The 22,120-nt window shown below is 45.3% G+C and overlaps 1 protein-coding gene across 1 annotated transcript; it reads right to left on the bottom strand.

The window, feature by feature from the left end:
• Window positions 1-1,818: 1,818 nt before the first annotated feature.
• On the bottom strand, window positions 1,819-21,836 carry LOC146759450 (myosin-binding protein C, cardiac-type-like). Its single transcript, XM_085510399.1, has 3 exons — window positions 21,830-21,836; window positions 3,888-4,163; window positions 1,819-1,991 (listed from the first exon to the last, which is right to left on the bottom strand). Exons 1-3 carry the CDS (start codon window positions 21,834-21,836, stop codon window positions 1,819-1,821), a joined length of 456 nt encoding a protein of 151 aa, XP_085366525.1.
• Between the last annotated feature and the right edge of the window lie 284 nt (window positions 21,837-22,120).

A 22,120-nucleotide genomic window follows, 5' to 3' on the forward strand; every position in this document is an offset into this window, starting at 1 on the left:
CGCCAGACAGAAAGGACACAGATAACGTGGCAACTCAGCTTTACCATTATGACTGATGATGGAACATCTAATTTCACTGCTCAAAAGAGAACTTCCATATAACTGGAAAGAATGAAATTCACAGGGGAAACCACACACAGACACACACAAAAGCAATACAAAGGAGATGAAGGATGGTTCACATACTAGTGATTCACTCTGAGACGCAAGCAAATAAAAGAGTATCCCCAACCATTTGCCTCCTGAAATGCTAAATATATAAACTCGTTGCTGTGATAACTCCGCCAGACGTGAGTCATATACTGTAAAACCTTATGGGGTCAATCAGTTTAACTTCATAAATTCATTACACCAACAAAAACAGACCATCGTGTCCAGGCTGGTTCATTTCAGCTCTTCAAAGCTGTTGGTAAAACTGCCCGAGAGCTGAAATGCTTACCAGCAAAAGCTAAAAACTGTAAATCAAATGTAATAGGCAGGCTTTGTCTACTGTATAGAAATGATGCCTGAAAAAAAGAAAATAAAAAAAGAACGTAAACCAGAACAAATGGAATGGCTACATAAAACAGCCAGTACTGAAACAGCAACCCAACCTGGTTGCAGAATGAGAGAGAAAATGAGAGTTCACCAAAGTCATGGGACAGGACACATGTTCATGTTCATGCTAACACTGAATCCAAGTGGCCACATGAGGACAGCATCTAGTAGGAAATCAGAAAAAAGCATCCTTTCAGACGTTCCTTGGGAAGGTGGAATCTACCAGGGCACAGCAGACCCGTGTGTTCAGTAACAAGTCTGATGCTTCAGAGCCCAATGATGAGCTACAAACTGGGGTTTAACCAATGCAACACATGGAGGGAAAAATCTGTCTTGAGCATAAAGAAGAAAGAGAAAGGTATCCAAAAGGACTAACCAAGAAATGCCCAAACTGCCCATGAAGCATTTCTTCCCGTGGTGCAAAATACCACAAGAGAATTTATTTGCTCTTTCAGTTAAACATAAAATGAACCTTTAGGGTAGCTGATGTCTTGTCTTAGGCTGCTCAGCATGTGGATGTTCCCTGATCTTCATATTCACACTTGTGAATAATGAGACTTCTCTTATTTCCCTGGGAAGTAATGCCCACTTTTTTACTTTGACAGAGCTCCTTCCCATCCTAGAAGGGAAAATATCAAGTCAGATCTCCATTAGTCCTTCCATCTCTGCACTCAGCAAAGGGAGCCTTCAGATCTATGCTTAATTCACCCACTCCCCTAGAATTAATGGAACTGTGCTTACTGGAACATATGCTGAAGCTTAAGCACAGTGCAGTGATTTCAACATGAAGGAATGGCTATAGAACATGCATAAATTCTGGCTGACCTATGACAGCTTAAAGCACTGCGGAGGACTGTTAACAAGCCTGTTTGGACATCACCTTGAATAAATGACGTTATCCCCAAGTAAGGGAAGGAACAGCTGAGCACCAGGGAGGTACACAAAGTGCCAGAGCAAATTCTCACACTGTCAGGTGCAAAGAAAACTGAGATTTCACCCCAAAAACCCAGTTCACAACAAGGCTACAAAATCCCGGCTGAGAATTTCTGTGTTAGACTTGAAGCTCAAGACTGTACTGTAGTTCAACCAACAATATTTTGTGCAGCATGACCTAAAAAGTTCACAATAAAACCAAAACAAACTTCAATTTCAACTTGATAAATGAACTCAGGACATAATAACAAAGAGTGCTGATCTGGGCAAATAAAAGAGCATAAAGAAAAGAGAGCAGTGAAAAAGCTATCAAGGAAAAGCTCAGACTCGCATCCCTTGGAAGTGAAATTAAAGGCTCTCATTCATTTCCAGAGAAGTCAGAAAGGAAAATACCATTACATGCCATACCTTGAACCACTTGACGTCCATGTTGGGCCTGGACAGCTCACACTCAAATGTGACCTTGTCCTTCTCAATGACGCTACTGTCTGCCAATGGTTTGCTGATTTTCACAGGCAATTCTGAGAAGGAGAAAGAAGAATGTGGATTTAGTTGGGAACTTAGTTTTGTTCATAACCAGGTCCATGGGTGCTGTTAAATGGATCCTTCCAGATGGAAAAAACATTTCAGGTGGCCTCCTAGATTTTACCCCTTTTTGTGTTGCACGCAAGACTGAAAAAAAAAATTACTTCTGCAAAGTTCTTCTTGTCATAAGGAAACAAATATTTGGGGAATGGCAGAACCAGGTAAAATTTTCCTTCACGTCAAGAAAGTATAAATTTCACTCTCATGCTCTTGGTGTGGTTTCTGCTATGATTATTTGGACTAATTAAGCTTCTCCCTGATGAAAGCCTAGAAGTATATCACAAGAAGGACCAACTTACCCGTGACCTTTAATTTGTCTTACTCAAGCATCTCCTCCTGACCAAAACTGACAATAAAAGATTCAGCCAGACTACAGGTTTGAGCAGCTGAGTTGTTTCTAGGATCTCCTGCAATCTCAAGCTTGGAACACACACTTGTCTTTTGACTAAGTGTCTCTTATAGTGCAGTAAATCAACAGGTTTTCACACGGCGATTCCTCATTTACCTTGATCTGAAATCATTCTCAAACCATGTGGGATCAGTCCAGGGAGAAGGGGAGGAGAGGGGAAGGGAAAGGGGAAGTCCACAGTCCTCTAAAATCAGGCTTCTTAGCCTAAAGCTCAACAGCAAATAGCAGTCCACTTCCCCACATTGCTAGACTCCGAGCATTTAAAGAACATCAGCTGACCTCATTATGAGCTCTAACATAGCCAAAGGAATTCATATATTCAAATATTCTCTTGAGTGATGAGAAATATGGAGCATAACTTCAGACTTCTGCTGTTAAACTCTCACTTCTATCATAAACCAGAGTAAGAGTTCAATGCTGTTTTAGATGGAGGACTCATATTTTAAATAACTCATCTCATTAAGGCTTGGATTCCCTACTACAATTAGTTAAATTCCAGTTTGGATCATGCTTCACCTTGGATCACTTAGGGCTTCAGCCACTTATTGGAACTAACTCAATTTGTCTACAGAGAAGCTGTTTTCTATAGCAACAATAAGCTGTGATTGCAACTGGATGTCGGGAGAGCACAAATCCCGCAGTTATCCTGTACCAACATCCTCTCCTTCCATCAGAACAGCAAGTTTTTAAACCAGACTCATGCAAGCTTGCATGACACACCTTGTGTAAAACTGTTGGCAGCCATCAGGACAGCCAGTTGCTTCCTGTATAGACACTGTTCCATCAGTTTTGGTTTTTTGTCTCGCTAGAACAACAGCCAGTGTCTGAAAACTCCCACAACTGAAGCAACCATGCTGATATACCGCAGTCACTGGAGGTGCTCAAGAGCCACGGGTATGTGGCACTGGGGACGTGGTTAGTAAGTCCAGTGAGGGTGGGCTGGGTTGGACTCAGCTATCTCAGTGGTCTTTTCCAGCCTTGGGTGCAACTTGTAAGAGGGAATGAAGCAGCAAACTGCCCAGCACTGAGCTGCATTCTTCTGACACATGGTATCAGTGAACTGCTGTATTTCCCTATCTTCTCTGGAGCTATTGATCTAACCTAACTGAAAAAGTAAGCCTGAACCTAGATATAAATCAGGATCATAGTCACCCATGGTTGCTTATATATTCAGAAAGACACTCCAGAGGGTAATTCAGCGCATCTAGAAATTAAAGTAGAAGTTCCTTAGTCAAAAATATTCCACAGCCAGATTTTCACCTCGCTACCACTACATTAAAAAGGAGAATCCAACTTGTGGTGTGGGTCATTGATGTTGTTCCGGGGGGAATTGTGGCTGTTCCATGCCCACAGGGTAGAAGACAGCCAGTCTTCCTCTCAGCCACATAAAAAGCTGCTTAGTGCTCCCAAAGCGAATGCTCACCAGTTGTTTCCAACTTGAAGGTCATCTTCTGGCCAGCAGCCTCGCAGATGTATTCTCCAGCATCTTTCTTCTCCAGCTGCTCCACAACCAGACGCCGTGTTTTGCCCACAGATTCCATTCTGAACTTTCTGGAGGAGGCAAGCAGTCTTCCATCCTTGTACCATTTTACTTCGCTTGGATCCTGTGCTACTTCACAGCTGAGGGAGGCACTTGCTGCCAGGGCAGCACTCACCTCTTTCTGCACCTGCTCCTGGTTTATAAACACAGGTTTTGGCTCTGAGGGAAGAAAAGAAAAAGTATTGACTGAGGGACCGAAATGAGACCAACTTGCAGGTTTGTATGTACAGGTTGGAACAGGTTTAGGTTACCACTTGTGCCCAAACTAATAGCCTTCACTAGAGAATATCAGCTCTTCTGTTGAAACAAAGTGTCAAATCTAGGCAAGAAAGAACCTAGGAACTGAAGGAACCAAGAGGGTCCTTGAACACCAGTCCCATGGTTGCAAGTCACTATGCAAACATATTGAACCCAAAAGAACATCTGTCCTGCAGGCAACCAAAACCTGAGTTCCTTTTACTTAAGACACACTGTGAAACATCAAAACACATAAACATGTGATAGTCAAACCACTGGCTGCCTTTTCATGACCCAGAACAGTACTCCTGGCTTCCTGAACAGACTCCTCATGGCCTCTACCATTGCCACAACTGTGACTGTCAAAGGCACAAAGGAAATATGCTCACCAACGCAGTCCTTTGTTCTTTGTGTGTGATTTGCAGATATCTATCTTACTTTGAGCTCTGGCAATAGTCAGCTCTACCAGGTCTCTTACTGTGAGTAGCAGACTCACCTATCCAGATGCAGCCTCCAACATAAAGGCATAGTAAAAAGGCAGTGTACTACTAGGAGAAGTTCCTGCTTCTCCTGCCATGAAAGGCTGCACGTAGAACATGCACTCCAGCCTCACTGCACATACTTATCTTAGTCAAATGTTTAGGTGAACAAGAATTACAGTTTGGGATCTCAGGCACAGGAGAGATTTGAATAATATCTTGAATATTGCTTCCACTGTACATATATTACTAATTATTGCTCTACAGACAGACTGAAACAGGTCTTTGTGTCATACTGAAACCAAATACTTTCTACAAACCCAGGCAATCAAGTCTAGGGAAAAAACCTCAGCACAGACTACAGTGATCCAGGTGCAGTATAATAGAAACTAGATTTTACTTTACTGTTCTCTGCTGTATTTCATACAACACCTGTCTTACCTGTGACATGAATCTTGAAGGTGAGTTTCTGGCCAGCAGCCTCGCAGCTGTACTCCCCTGCATCTTTCTTCTCCACCTGGCTCACCACCAGCCGACGCTGTTTGCCCTCTGACTCTACCTTGAACTTCTTGCTCGAGGTGATCAGTTTCCCCTCCTTTTATCACTTGACCTCTGTGATAAAATGTTTGCTCTTTAAGACCGGGATGTGGTAGCATTGTGGTGGAGTGCTTGTTCATTAGGACCGGGATATAATGGTGGAATATGGAGGCCACAAAGGTTGCAGAACACTCTAATTTTATGGGTAGATTGTGTACTCTGCATAGTTACAGGCAAAGCGCGCCCCGATGGATACAAAGTTCCACGGAAGGACCAACCAAGGAACAACACACCAAGTCGCACGATCACAACCGACCAATTAAAGGACAATACGCTCAGGATGGACAATACAAAAGAAGTTGCAAGGGACGGGACGGCGCGGCAGTTGGAGGAACAATAATCCCCCTGTCGCCCAGCGCTGAATTGCCTTTTTGTTTTACCCGCTACAATTAATAAAAGTTTATAATTGGAACATTATTGGCTCATTGCTTATAAATTGATGACAACCTCCATCTTCTCCTGGGCCACCTCGCAGCTCAGCGTGGCATTTTCTGTTGTTGCAGCCTTCACCACCTTCTGTACCTTCTCCTTGTTTGTAAATACAAATTCTGGCTCTGAAAAGAGAGAGATACATTAGTTTGGCCTCTTGAAAGAAGAGCAGGTTTTGGGGAAGGAGTCAGAAAAATGAATCAGTTCTCCCAGTCTGATGCCCCAAGAGAATGATGTGGAGAGAAGTTGTGCAATTTATGGATGCCCCATCCCTGAAAACGTTCAAGTCTAGGCTGGATGGGTGTTAGAGCAACCTAGTCTCAAAGAATGTGTTCCTTTCCAGGACAGAGATTGGAACTGGATGATCCTCCAGGTCCCTTCCAACAAAAGGCATTCTGTGATGCTTCTTGTATGACTCTCATGACTCTTTCGTCCCCTAGCTGCCATTTACTTATGTCTTCAAAACATCAACTTACACAAAACATTCCTGTAGTATTCTCTCCCATGCTAAATGAGCCCTTCCAAGACAAAAACATGTTACATAGAGCACACCCCCTAGTGCTTGACACAAAGCCCCTGTTCTGAAACTTCCTGAGACGCAGCTGCATTGCAGACTTGTTCTAGTGGTACAGGCACGTGGGAATGGAGAAGTGCAATCAGAACTTTCTTGTCTATGGCTTCATTCCCACAGCAAAAGGAAATTCCTGAAGATTTTAAAAGATGGAGCTGCCTCACAACTGTATTTAGAATAATTTGTTCAATTTCCTCATCAGAAATTAACCACCCCAAAGTTCAGCTCCAAAAATTTTAAGCATAGCAGGGAAAACTTACAAACTAATGACCGTTTTCTAAAACATTCTAGAATGAAAGGCCCAAATGTGTTCTCTCTCACCTGTGACATGAATCTTGAAGGTGAGTTTCTGGCCAGCAGCCTCGCAGCTGTACTCCCCTTCATCTTTCTTCTCTACCTGGATCACCACCAGCCGACACTGTTTGCCCTCTGACTCCACCTTGAACTTCTTGCTCGAGGTGATCAGTTTCCCCTCCTTGTACCACTTCACCTCCATCTTCTCCTGGGCCACCTCGCAGCTCAGCGTGGCATTTTGAGTCAGTGCAGCCTTCACCTCCTTTTGTACCTTGTCCTTGTTTGTAAACACGTCTTCTTTCTCTGCAGGGACATCACAACAGTCACACCATTTTGCTGTAGTCTGCTGCAGAGCTTACTCCAGTTCCCCATTTTCATTATACTTGCCCTTCACAGGGACCATCATGATGCCTCATTAAGACAGGAAAATACTTTCCCCTCTATTTTGCCTTGGGAAATGAATAGGCATATCATTTCATATCATATCATAAATCTAAACATTTCGCAGTCTGATAGCAGATTTGGACATGAGATTTAGAACACCTGCATGCACTGCTGAACCTCCTCCCTTCTCTTTGTTTCTTCTGATGTCTCTCTACATTTCCAGTAAATCAGAAGGGAATGGCCCTCTAGAACAGGTTGCCCAAGGAGACTGTGGATGCTCCATCCCTGCAGGCATTCAAGGCCAGGCTGGATGTGGTTCTGGGCAGCCTGGGCTGCTGGTTGGCAACCCTGCACATAGGAAGAAGGGGGTTGGAACTGGATGAGCACTGTGGGCCTTTGCAACCCAGGCCATTTAAGAGTCTGATTAGTGGCATTTTCCACCTCATTGTGTCATTCAAATTTTGTAACCAGATCTCATCAAACACCTCCCCTTTTCTCACTCCTTGCATGCCTGGTGTGCTCTTGCACTGTAACCCTGCAGACACCAGCTGACTACAAGAGCTGCACAAGTTACCCTCCTTGCCTATTGTTTGTTGCAGTAATTCATTCCTGGATGGAAAAGCACATGTAGAAAAGTGTTGCTATGACACTAGATGACAAAGAAAGTCCTATAGCCAAAATGTTTTGCACCAGAGAGGCTGTAAGTTGATCCTCCAAATGCAAGACACACAAAATGAAGTGTTCCTTTATCTCTGGGATTCCAAGCATTTTCTCACCTCTGACTTTCACTTGGAATGTTGCTTTGTCATCTTTTGTTTCACAGCTGTAGCTCCCTTGATCTTTCAGGGTCACATTTTTGACCATGAGCTTGCGGTGCGTCCCCTGGGAGATGATGGTTGTCCTCTGGTCCTGCTTCACCTCTATTTGATCTTTCTTCTATACGACAGCTCCGCTTGCAGCTGACACCTCACACACCAGCTCCAGGTCTTCAGAAGGACTGACTGATATTTCTGGAGTCGTTTTGGACTTGCTGACAAAATTAATGGCTTCATCTGAAGAAAAAAAGAGAAAGTGGTTTACATCCTGACTCAGGCTTATTCAGCACAGCATTAAGATACAGTTAGAACTGATTGTAATGTCTCTGCTCATTACATCTGGGGGATCAAGTTTCACCTCTGGAGGTACTCACATACAAACGTGTGCATGATTCTCCTGTGTAAGGAAAGAGTAAGTTCTATGCAGACAGTTCTTATTTCTTTTAATCAATTCTGTATTCTGCACATGTTCTTCTGAAGCTAAAATGAAGGCAGCTAAGTAACCTGTTTGCAATACATGAACAAACCAATTCAACACCTTGTCTCTAAGCTAACAAGCAGCGTTTGATGAGCACATCAGTATTTCATGCCCTTCATTCCATCCAGACTGTATTGGCAATAACTATGCTGGTATTAACAAGGATAGCAATTACAAGCGAAATGGTAGAAATACAGAAGATATAAGGAAAAGGGAACTCACCAGAGCTGAGGCGATCCTCCCTGGTGAGCGATCTCCAAGAGATGCTGCCTCAGTGAGGGTCAGCCCTTAAATGAGGTCTCAGAGGAGGTGGAGTCGAACTCCACCCCTCCAGGGAGCACAGCTACATAACTTTCACCTGTGCTCCCACAGCTGACCCCACACTTGCCTCAGCTGATCAATCAGTGGTTCACATTGTGATCTCCCATACACTCCACCCCTTCACAACGTGAACCAATGATTAGGTGAGTTCCCCTTATTACAGAGACCCAATCACGACGCTGATACAATCTCCCGTCGCATTAGATGTTGATATTATTCAAATGATGATGATTGGATGGGTGTTTATGATCTTCCATGGGCCAGTGCTTGATAGATGTTACCGGAGACAAATCATCTTGAAGTGCAGGTCCGTCTGCGTTTCATCAGTCCAGAGTAATGGTCCTAGAGGCTTAGAATCAATCTTAAGGGGAGTAATATAGATGTTTCAAGGGTACTAGGAGGGGAAGATCCACCCTCCAGGGCAAGATACAGGCCGTATTCTTATCTTGGGTCAATACTTCTGCTTGTACTGGATTATGTCCCGGCCTCCGATACCATACCCTCTGGCCAGATATCTGTGGCTGTATAACTATATCTGGCACCAGAGGAGGAGTCTTGATCTGCCATAGGGACATAATAGGTGTTCCTTTAGCAATAAAGGCCGGAGTATTGACCACGATGTCAGTAGGCCATGTACCTATCACCGAGGGGGTGACTGAACCTCCCACCTCCAATAATCTCCCCCAAGGTGCAAGTAGGCCACACCATTTGGGTCCTACCTGCACCTTCCAAGGCCAATTTATCTTATGGATTCCCGGTTCTAAATTCTCAGGGGCAGGGAGCAGAAGATTATTTTCAGTACCAACCTGCGGTTTTACCTTATTATCGGTGCCTGTAATTTGGATCCTAAGAGGGGAGGCCCATATAGTTTGTAACATTTTCAGGGCACTGGGTCTGCCATCCCGAGGTCTTTCATTCAGGTCCCGCACGGTTTCATATAATCTTTTTGTCCACCCCTGCAGGGACTGAGAGTCTGTTTTCAGGGCAGCCTTAAGGATACCATTATAACGTTCAATAAGGCCTGCCCCTGTTGGGTTATATGGCAGGTGGAATCGCCATTCAATGTTGTTTTCTTCTGCCCAGCGCTGTATCATCGCTCCAGTGAAGTGAGTCCCTTGGTCACTCTCGATAACTTGAGGTGTCCCGTATGCAGACATCAGTTTAGTAAGTGCCTTAATTGTGTATGCTTGATTTGCCTTTGGTACAGGATAGGCTTGCAGCAGTCCACTTACAGTGTCAACGCAGGTCAGGGCATATCTCGCCCCCTCAGACCGAGGGAGGGGCCCAATGTAGTCGACCTGCCATCTCTGAAGAGGACTATATCCTCTAGCAATGTGGGATGTTGTTTCAGGCAACGGTCTCGGTCTCATCTTTGAGCAAGCATCGCAATCCTGACATGCTTGAACGATATCAGATAGTTGTACAGGCATGCCCACATTATCTTCTGTCCAGCATGCCGTAGCTTCTGATGTAACCAACGGGCAATATTTTCAGATTGTGAATTCTCAATCCATCGGATTCGGGCCAGTGTGTCAGCTTCATCATTTCCTGGTGACTGCAAGGGTTGATGACCAGAGACATGGTAGACACATACTGTCCTGTGTTTGACCGTATTCCAAATGTCTACCCACATGTCTTTACCCCAAATCGGTCGGGCGTGGATAGTCCATTCCTGGGTAGCCCATTGCGTAATCCACAGAGTGAGCCCCCGGTACACAGCCCAACTATCTGTACAGATGTTCAGGACGCCGTCACCAGGTTCTTTAGTTATAACCATCCACACGGCTCGCAATTCTGCCCATTGGCTGCTTTGACCATCCCCCTCATCAAACCAGATGGTCTCAGTAGAGGGATGGTATGCTATTGCTCGCCACTTGCTCGGGTTGCCTCTGCTGGACCCATCCGTATACCAGGCATCTTCAAGAATAGGATATCTTCCTTCCTGAACGGGACTCTTCTCTGGTGGAGCAACCATCGGTTCTTTTGATGTATCACTGTGATACGTCACTGGGCCTAGGATCTTCTGTAGTTCTTCTTTAAGTGGAGATGAAGACAGACTGCTTCTCTGGCTTAGATAGGCGACCCATCGTGCCACCGTTTGTGCTTGGGCCACCCCCGTCTTAGGAAGGTGAGTCAAATCTCTCACCCACCCCTGGATTGGTAATGAAGTCTTAACTATGACCTCTGCTGTTTGCGTTATCGGCTCTACTGCTTGTAATGCCGAATAGGCAGCCAATAACTGTTTCTCAATCATGCTATATCGTTCTTCTGCTCCGTGCCAAACCTGAGACCAGAATCCAATGGGGGTTCGAACAGAACTCTGGCGTTGCCACAGGCCCCAGCCAAAACCATCTTGAGTAACATGAACATCTAGTTCAGCTGGGAGGGTCGGATCAAATATACCCAACGCCTGAGCTTGTTTAACTGCCAGTTTTGCCTGTTGGAAAGCATCCTGTTCTATCTTTCCCCAATTCCATGATTGACCCTTCTTTGTAAGCTTGTATAATGGCCTTAATAGCTGAGCTAAATGAGGTATAAAGGAGCGCCAATACCCCAATATACCCAAACATTCTTGCAATTGTTTTGATGTTGTAGGGACTGGAAACGCTTGGACTTTATCTACTACCGCACTGGGTAGTACTTTGGTTTTCCCGGACCAAATTACTCCCAGGAATTTTACAGATAGCCCCGGACCTTGCACCTTCTGTGGGTTTATAGCCCACCCTCTTTTCTGCAGGTAAGCTATCAACAAATCTGCTGCTTGTCTCACCGCCTCTAACGAATCGGATGTTAACAGGAGGTCATCAATATAATGATATAAATTGACATTATTTGGCTTTTCCCACTTAGCCAGATCACGTGCCACTAAATTATGACAAAAAGTGGGCGAATGTACGTACCCTTGGGGTAGGACCTGGAAAGTCCATTGCCTCCCTTCCCATGTAAATGCAAACTGATCTTGCGATTCTTCACTGATTGGAATACTGAAGAATGCATTCGCCAAATCCAAGACACAGTGATATGTTTTGATTTCCCTGCTTAGTGTGTCCATTAGGGAGGCAATATTGGGTACAGCAGCATGAACAGGTGGTGTGACCTTATTTAATTCCCTATAGTCTACTGTCATCCTCCATGTTCCATCCGGTTTTCGCACTGGCCATATTGGGGAGTTATATGGGCTATGTGCAGGCCTTATAATACCCACTCTTTCTAATTCCTGCACCGTCTTTGTTATTTCATCCTGCCTACCCGGGAGTCTGTACTGTTTCACATTAGTAATCCGGCGTGGCTTCGGCAAACAAATAGGCTCATGTTTTGCATGGCCTCTCAATATTGTCTGGATTGCCCGGATACTAATGCATCTCTGCTGCAATCGGAACTCTCCCACTGTTGTATGGAGAGCCAGACCCCACAGGATATCAATTCCTAATATATACTCTGGAATTGGGGCAATGGATACCTTGTACTCCCGTGGTGGAAGACGCCCGACCCCAAGTTTTACCCAGGTTTGGGTGACCGGAATGGTTTGTCCCCCAAAACCTCCAATCATCACTCTATTACCTTTAAATTTAGTTGGGTCTCCATATATTATAGATGTCTCTGCCCCGGTATCAACTAGAGCCATAACCTTCTGTATATTCTTTCGGGACCAGTATATCGTCAGTTCCACATAGGGCCTCCGGTCCCGTCTAGAGGCCCTAGGAGGACTGACATCCCTCGTCAAGCCATGAACTGAGCCAGATTCAAGTCTTTTACCTCCGATACCTCCGGTGTCGTAACCCGAGGCACCTGAGGTGGCTTCTTTTTCCTATTTGGAACTATAAAATCTTCTAAATTCCATGTTGTTGTTGGTCGCCGCTCTATAAATCTTATCCCTGGCCTTTTGGGTTTATTCTGAAATTTTTGTTCATCCTTCAGTTGCTTCCACAACTGAAGGAGAACCTGATTGGGCTGCCCATCAATTTTTGAAAACTGAACGCCTGCCCGGAGCAGATCATTAAACATTTGTTTCCGGGATACCCTAACAGGTCCTGCCCGAGAAGTTCGCGGGGCCGATCTTCTGGCTCGCACTATTGGAAAAGCCTCGGCATCCTCAATCACCCTGATATTGCGCTTAGCTCGTAAACGCTCAGTTTCTCCGAGGTCTGCTACCAATTGGGCGGCTTGTTGGACTACTGCCTCTGCGGATACTACTGGATTAAGTATGGAAACCAAGGTTCCATACATATGAGAGGGTGCTTGCTGTAAAATTAGGTCCCTCATTCCCACAGAAAATTTAACCATATCAGGGCTATCGAATGTGTCTTCGTAGATAGCCTCTCTCATACCTAATTCGCGTATATAATTTTGAAGGTCTTCCATAGAAGACCACATCCCTGTGTTTACTGGCATGTCAGTTTTATTTGTCCACACCATGCAGCAAGCAGCCATTATCCATTCTACAATTGAATGGTTTTCTTCAGGGAACTGAGTCCCAGCATACAGTCTCTGCCGAAGGGCAGGATGTACTGTTATTGTGGCCAACTTAGATACTTCGGGGCCACTAACCAGTACACTATCTGCCCCTGAATCCCATAACCGTAATAACCAAGCCGGAACACTTTCCCTTGGCCTTTGCCTAAATCGTTGCACTAGGTCCATGAGTTCAGTAGGCGTATATGGACAGGCTGTTACATGTAAAACAGATTTGGCAGGGGGCCATTGATCAGGAGGCACTCCTGCTGGTCGATCTTGAATTTTCTTTGTTTTTTGAGTTATTACTGGACGGACTTCTAGTGAGTCCATCTCAGATGGTTTTTCTAGATCAGATTTAGTGATCTTATTTTGATTCATTTCTTCAGGATCTTGATCGTCATTAAATGAAATGTATCTAATTTGAGGGTTGGAGGAAGAAAATGACGGTTTTTTTCCTGTCAATAGATTGACCTCACCCTCCAATTTTTCAATACGGGCCTTTAACAATTCATTTTCATGTGCAATGTTGTTTGATTTTATCTCTGCCCGATTTAAAGCATTTAATAATGGCCAGGCTGCCATAGATGCAGCCATTCGCTTTTCTTTTGTAATTAAGATATCTTTTTGTAGTCCTAGAAAGTAATCAGTTAGACAATAGGCGTCCATGTTATTTGGTACTCTTAAAGGGCCCCATTGTTCAATAATTGTTGCTAATTGGTAATATGGGGACGCCTCAAAACCTGGAATTTGTCCAGGAAGGCATGTCCCTAAGGGGGTGGTCTTCTCCCCCTTGTACCAATTAAAGATTTTCCACACAAAGGACATTTTTTTTTTTTCCTTATATTTCTAGATGCCAGGTCAGTGGCTCCTGCCTGGCTTGCCAAATGTATTGGCAATAACTATGCTGGTATTAACAAGGATAGCAATTACAAGTAAAATGGTAGAAATACAGAAGATATAAGGAAAAGGGAACTCACCAGAGCTGAGGTGATCCTCCCTGGTGAGCAATCTCCAAGAGATGCTGCCTCAGTGAGGGTCAGCCCTTAAATGAGGTCTCAGAGGAGGTGGAGTCGAACTCCACCCCTCCAGGGAGCACAGCTACATAACTTTCACCTGTGCTCCCACAGCTGACCCCACACTTGCCTCAGCTGATCAATCAGTGGTTCACATTGTGATCTCCCATACACAGACAGAACCTGCCTGAGGAGCAAGCTGATGGCTGTCAGCTACAGGCAGACCTAGCTTTGTACTGCATTTCTTAGAGCAACAACTGTTGCTTTCAGTCACTGAATATACCAAGGCCAATTACTATGCCAGGAACATTTATGGCATCAGTGAACAAAAAATGCGTTAAAAATTGTAATAGACAGGAGCCATTTATTCTTTTATAACTAGGTGACCAAAGAACAACAGTCCTTCTAGAGTCAAGCTGTTAAGAACTAATAGCATCAATCAATATCACATAGATAGATTACTTCCCTGCCCTAAGACCATCTTGCGACCATTTGGTGCTCCTAATTAAGCCCTCTTGATGGCATTTTGTCTGAGCCATGCGACATTTTGTGATAGGAGTTACTGCTAGTGTTCCCTTAACCCTACACCAAAGTAGGAGGTATCCATTCTCAGGGAATCATGCAGGCTTCCTCTGTATTTGATGCTCAGAGACAGCCCCAGAACTTTTTAAATCTTAGCTTAGCTCTCATCCAATAATGTTCATCAAACAGTGCAACTTGTCCTTTGGGGATGCCTTTGTTCTGCATCAACCAGTTCCAACGGAGTCTTCTTGGCTTGTTTTAGATCAGTTTTTCAACAGATAAAGCCAGGGTCTTTGAATTACAAAGTGAAATTGCAGAATGCATGATTCTCAACCAAACAGAACAGCAGGTGGGATGCAGGGTGAATACCTGAGCCAACACCACCTGCAAGCAATCCTTCAGTATCTTAGGAATCTCTAGCCACCCCAAATCCAGTGTTGTGCTTGATCTATCATCTCTGCTGAGTTTTTAGCTAAGCTGATGGTGAGCATCACGGTGGTGATGGGTGAGCAGTCGGACTAGAGGGTCTTAATCAACCGTAAGGATCCTGTGATCAGAGGAACGTGAATGTGCTGTTAAAGGTCACAAGCGCTGCACTGCAGCATGAGCATACACAGCGAAAGGCTTTCAGTAGAGCTTCAGTTCATAAATGAGGACTGGGTTATGGAAAATAGGCTCAAGATATAAAACAGAAAACAGATCTTAACGCCAGGTTCTGTGAATGCAACCAGCTGAATTTCACAGATATTGAATTTCAATGACAATTTCTTGTGTTATTTTACCCTCCAGCTCCACCCTGAACAGGAACATGTCAGTGACAAGCATTACTCCTCCAGGCTTGACCTAACAGTGCTTTACTTGCACTATGAGCTAATGGCTGTGCTTACAGCACCTCAGGGAGACACCTCAGAGATCACAATGTCCTTCGGGTACAGAAGGAGACACTCAACTCTCCAAATGTGGAGTTTAATTTGTCAAAAGAGGAGACAGGATTCCCATGCTAATAACTTAGGACCATTTCAGTCATAGGTTTAAAGATGATGTAAGTGCTGAGGCAATACATGAACTAGATGAATGAAGCCCAGATGTCAGGGCTCAAGTCGTGACTCCAGCCCCAGCTGGAGCTAAGGCTGTCTTGAATTCATCACAACACAGTTACATTATTTGCTCATACTGTGGATTTGCATAGGGACAACAGGAAGGTCAGAATTGCTTCAATAGAGCTATGCAATCTTTGTCCTAAATACTGGAAACCCACAGCGTTGGACAAATAAAATGAATTAAGTCTGAAGTGCTTTACATGGATTGTGATCCTATGTTTGCCTCACAAACTTACCTGAGACTTTCCAATCAAAAATCAGAGTGTCATCTCCAATTGTGTAGATGTATGTTCCCTCGTCTTCTTTCGTTACAGCTGAAGCCACAAGCTTATGCAGTTTCCCTTTATCTTCCATTGTGAATTTCTTACTGGTCTTGATTCCTTTGCCATTTTTGTACCACTTCACCATGACATTGGCTTCAGAGGTCTCAGAAACAAATTCAGCTTGTTTTCCAGCAACGGCCCTGATTACTCCTCCACTTGTCTCTTTGATTACGAAGTTTGCCAGTGCTGAAACAAAATATGAAGACACAAAATACATATGATGGTAAAGAACTGCAGGGACATTGGTGACCATGAGGCATTCATTTATCATAAGATCAAACGTGCACGTTTAATCCTAGTTCTAATTGCTAGATTCTAATTCAGAAGCTGGCAAATTGGCAGCTTTTATAAACCACGTACCAGATTACCTTATCTCCACAAGTTGAAGGACATACACTGTACAGGGGACAGAGCCAAAGGAAGAAGCCCAAGGCTTCAAGAAAATGTCTAAAATAGGAAAACTGAGGAAAGAATCGGAACAAGCAAACTAGAAGGAAATCAATGGAGGGGGTATCTATTACTGCACTGTAACCCCCTGGCAAACAAATCAAGCCTAAAAGATAGAGATATCACTTAGGACTGAAAAGAAAAAAGAAAAAAAAGAATTCCTTTATGGAAATTAATTGGAGTGCAAAAGTTAGATGATAAAACTGGCCCTTATTAACACACAGTGGAATAATTGACTTCAAAGATTAAAAATCTCACCACTGTCTTAGCCAAAAGTTCAAGCCTAAGTCCACGGTCCTATTTTACTGAGGGTAATTGAGCTTGTTTTCCAACTTCTTGTTAACATATCATTTCAAAACAGCGCACACAACTGAGTTGGGTCTGTTGAGACAGCGCAGTCAGAGCTGCTAAAATCAAAGTCTGGATTATGCATGCATTTGTTCTGCAGTTCCAAGAACACGCATGTATAATACAAATTCAACAACGTTCTACAGAATGCCTGTATTTAGGAGCTCGAGAGCCAGCTGATGGACACTGGGATGACTGAGATCCTGTCAATACATTTAACTCCATCCTATCATACAGTCAAATTTCATTCATTTTTTCAGGAACTGTCTCTTATCATTGTAGTCCCGTCACCACTGCTGGATGTGAACCCAACCACACAAAAGCAGCTGCTGGTTTTCACTGCAGATACTGCAGTAAGGAGAAACAGCCTCCAGACTGGACCAGCTGAGCGTGGCCCTACCAGGATTTGCTCCAAAGGTCTTATTACCAGTAGTGCTTCCCGATGAAATACATGGGGGTCCTCCTTTGATTCCAACCCCAACCCACCCCACCATGCCCCCTGATAACATCCATCAGGGCCACATCTCGACAGCTCCTGAACACCTCCAGGGATCCCACCACCTACCTGGGCAGCCTGTGCCAGTTAATTCTGTGGGCAGACCTGCCAGTATGAAATATTATGCTAACATGACAAAGAGAGAGAAGAAAAGCAAAATTAAGACTAGCTGACAAGCCTTGGCAGGAAGTTCTGCTCTCCATCAATTTAGTCCCTGTGACTCTTCACAGGTGTTTTCTACATTTGGGATCACTGCTACAAAAAGAGCTGTTGACATCATCTCTTGTGGCCACCCTGACAGAAGAGCAGGAAGGCTGGGATGCTCTTTTTCCTGTCTTTCCCTTGATTTCCTCTATATCTTAGGGACGAATCACAGGACAGAACACAGAAATCAAATGGCTCTACAAAGCAGATTGGCCAGTTCAAGTCAAAACAGCCACTGAAAACACCCCAGATGCTGTCTGACAACAGCTGGACTGTCGGGGAGTCAGGTGAATGCAGTCTGCTGGCCCTGGGCAGGAACAGGACAGCCCAGACTGTCACATACCTTTCACTGAAAGCTGATAGAGCATTTTATCCCCCTCACAGATGCACTGATAACTTGCAGCATCATCCATTGAGTCGTTGTGAATTTTCAGGGTGTGTTTCTTCCCCACAATTTGCAGTTCATAATTTTCACTGGCCTTGAGCTCCTTCCCATCCTTCATCCACTCCACAGTAGCACCTGTGTCTGAAAGCTCAGCCTGCAGTTTGGCTTCCTCACGCAGCCAAGCGCAGATCTTTTCTACATCTTTGCTCTTCTTGGTAAATCTCACTGCAGCACCTGTCAGGAGCAAAGGCCTCGTTATTTCAATTTAGATCAGGCTAACGTGGTCAATGTTTGCTGCAACATCTCTGAAAAAGTATCACCTTCTGTTCCTGCACTCATCATTGTGTCAGTGCTGAGCAATTCACGATATTTCATTTGGTCTTCTTGCTGGATTTACTAAGTAAAAATCAACCAAACATCTCCTTCTACTGATTAATAATGCTCTAAACATGCTTCTGCAGAGGTTTCCACCCAATGACAAACAGGTCCTCCCATCATGAATGTTTATTTGTTCTACTTTGTCATGCAAAGCTGATTGATAGAGATATTATTGGAATGATTGCTCCCCTACTTCTAAACTATTCCAGTGCAATCAGAAAGGCTGTCTGAACCTGCAGCTGAAAGTACTGCTCTATGGTCATGCAGTGGTAAACCTGGTGACTGAATGCACTGGCCAATAGCTGTGAACTGCAGACATTCATCAGCTGGCATGCTTGCACGTTGTTGTAAGGTCAATAGTAAACATGGCATCCCCTCCAGGTACAGCTTTACCAGTTGTTAGGGGGGGTTTCACAGCCAGGACTGGGTCTGAGGAAGAACATGTATGTCTTAATGCTCTTTAGATGCAAGTCTGGTATCTCATTTAGAGATGGAAGATTAAATCATAGGGACATTTCTACTTCTCCCTTTGCATGAGTGCTGGAAGAAGCACTTCTGTGCTTAAGATCTGTTACAGAAAGTTCTGCCTCTTGCACACGTGAGATATCAAAAGATAAGGATATTCATGTCTCTGTCACAGAAACAGAACTTGTATCACTTTAATGGTAGCTGGAGGTTGATAGGAGATAGGAGAACTAGGAATAAAGGAAAGCCTTTGGTGTGTTAATGCACTGCTATCCTTAAAGTCAAAGGAAACATCTTTAGGGAACCAACACAGCTGCTCAGCACACACTGACCCATTTCCATTGGGGTTTTTGTGCTTACCAAGGTGCACGCTCCCTGGGAATTCCAGAGTCGGGCTCTGTCCATGCGCATTGACTGCAGACACTCGGAACTGATCATCAGCCTCTTCAGACAGATTGCTCACCGTGAACTCTGGGACGGGGACATGAGACTCGTGGCACCTCACCCAGGTGAAGCCAGTTAGTTTCTTGCATTCCACAATGTAGCCATCGACTGGAATGGGGCGGTGCATCTTCGGAGGGGACCATGCCAGCGTCACTGAGGTTTCTGTTTTATTTTTCACGGCGGGGTCAGTTGGGGGCTGGGTGGGAGGTTTTCTGGGAGCTGAACAGAAATAAATTTCAGAAATATTAGCATAAGGTCATGTAGGCTGGAAAAGACCTTCAAAAGACCTTCAAAATCAGCAGACTCAACTTTCAGCATGACCTACTGAGTCCCACCATTAACTACTGTGGTACCTGAGGACATACATGACAAGCTTATTCCTGCAGGTATTTACATAGTGAATATATTCACCCTCTGGTTGCTTTGGAACATTTTAGAGGTTAAAATCCCATCAGACTTTTTCACTGTGTGCAGCCACTGATACAGGCAGGAGGCTGGGAATTACCTGATGGGCTCTAGTTACAGACTACTGACACAGTAAAGGATTGATTTCATTTAATTTTGGCCATCAGAAAGTTTGGTGTCTGGTTTCAGTCACCCATCTGGACTCCAATTATAATCATATGGAGAACAGCACATTCAGGAGAACTCATCTCAATAAACCTGAATGAAATCACAGAATCATAGGATCATGGGAGGGCTTGGGTTGGAAGAAACCTTCAAGATCATTAAGTGCTAGATGCCAAAGGTCCCACTAACACAGTATTAAGCCAAAAGCTAGATGCTGGAATCAGATCTCCTGACCTTACCATCAGAAACTGAGATGTCATATTTTGCTCAGAGGTGCCTGCTTGTAGGAGGGACAGCTTCCGAGCTTTTTCTGCTCCAGGAACCAGCTCGAGCTTCAGAATTTAAACAGCAGTCAGAAATTAAACTGAGCTTTGTCACCTCCATCAAATAGAAGGAGTGGTTGGGTGGTACAGCTTTCCAAATCGCTTAGAAACTGTCACAACAATCAGATGCCTACCTTTTCTTTTTTAACTTGTTAATACATAGAGCTTAATAGCATCAGAATGCCCCAAGCACTTCAGACAACAGGACAGCTGTAAACCCTTCTTTAAGGATTCCTTTGTTTAACCACTGAGTAACTGTAATTCAGTGGTGCTGGTAGGAGAAGGGAAGTCCTAATCTTCCCAGATGGTGAACAGAGTTGATGTTCACATGCAGACTGGTGCTGCAGCAGAGCCAGAAACCACTCATTTGGGAAACACAGCACCAAGAAAATAATGGGAATAGCTTCATAAAATCAGGAGCTTCACTCAAATTTCATGTCAGATCTATAATTCTTCCTATTTCCAGGAAGAAATGATTTCCCTTTTTCTTGTAGTTTTATTTTCTTTTCCTTTCCAGCAAGCAGCTTTGTAGCTTACAAATTGTTTTCTAATCACCTCCTGGTGTGGACAAATCACACAGGTCTGACTCCATGTTTTACATAGTTAGCATATTATATTTGTTCCACTATGGAACTGTACAGTCATAGAATGGCCTGGGTTGAAAAGGATCCCAAAGATCATCCAGTTCCAACCCCCTGCGATGTGCAGGGACGCCATCCACCAGACCAGGCTGCCCAGAGCCACATCCAGCCTGGCCTTGAATGCCTGCAGGGATGGGGCATCCACAGCCTCCTTGGGCAACCTGTTCCAGTGCGTCACCACCCTCTGAGTGAAAAACATCTTCCTAAGATCCAACCTGATCCACAACCCCTACACACCCTCAGAGCCCCCTAGAGCCCCTAGTCCTCCTATTGCCCACCACAGCCCCATATGCCCACTAGAGTCCCCCTCAACTCTCTTTACAGGCCCTGCACAGCTCTATATAACAGTCTTATAGAACTACCTCTAGTAGAAGCAATCTCCACACAGAGATCCTTTCCCAGCACACTGCGCCACGGGGGGAGCAAAACGGGGGGGGGCACATACACACACAGCGCCGGGGGGGCCCGTAACCGACCCCCACCCATCCTTTAAAGGGGTGGGGGGTCCGTTTTAATGGGGGGGGGGCCGAGATCACCTTCACCCCCCACCCCCCCATCCCCACCCCATCCTTTAAAAGGGGGGTGTCCATTTTGGTGTTGGGGGGCAGTGACAATCCGCCCCCCCACCCCATCGTTTAAAGGAGGGGGGGTCCGAGACCAGCCCCCCCACCCCATCTTTTAACGGGGGGGGTCAGGGGCTCATGGGGGCAGCACATCGTGCACAACATTGTGGGGGGGGGGGGCTTTAAAAGGGGGCGGTTACAAAAAGCATAGCTCTCAACTATAGATGGGATTGGGGGGGGCTCAATCGATGGGGGGGGGCCCTTCATGCAGGGGGGGCACAGCGTAAGTCAGCGGCTTTGAGGGGGGGTGTTGGGGCTGTTTGGCCTTTGGGGGGGTTATTGTGTGCCCCACCCCCACCACCCCCACACACAATGGGGTGTTAATGTGGGGGGGGGGGCTTAGATTAGTTGCATTCCCTATAGCACTGCCCCCCCCCGTCATTAACCCCCCCGCTTTATCCTTACGGCTGAGCCCCCCCCCGACAGCGCCCCATTCATCTTGATGGGGGGGGGGGGTTGTCACACGACCACGGCGCGGCTTACGGCACATCGTCGACCCCACCCCACCCCCCATAAGCCCACCCGGGGGGGAGGGGGCGATGTGGTGAGTGGGGGGGGGGTTCCGGAGGTGGGGGTGAGCAAAGCGCAATATGGGGGGGGGGTCCTATAACTGGAGGGCAGCGGCTGCACAAGGAGCCCGCGGGGGTCGGAGAGCAGCACTTTGGCTGGGGGGGGTCCACGGGGTCCGGGGGTAATGCTGCCCCACCCCCTCCCCCACCCCCCACTGCCGACCCCCCCCCGCGTTGCCCCCCCGCCCCAACGTCAGCTCCTGCG

The sequence above is a fragment of the Coturnix japonica genome, chromosome 10 (genome assembly GCF_054131305.1).
Source record: "Coturnix japonica strain WE chromosome 10, WE-NBRP24, whole genome shotgun sequence".
Classification (NCBI taxonomy): domain Eukaryota; kingdom Metazoa; phylum Chordata; class Aves; order Galliformes; family Phasianidae; genus Coturnix; species Coturnix japonica.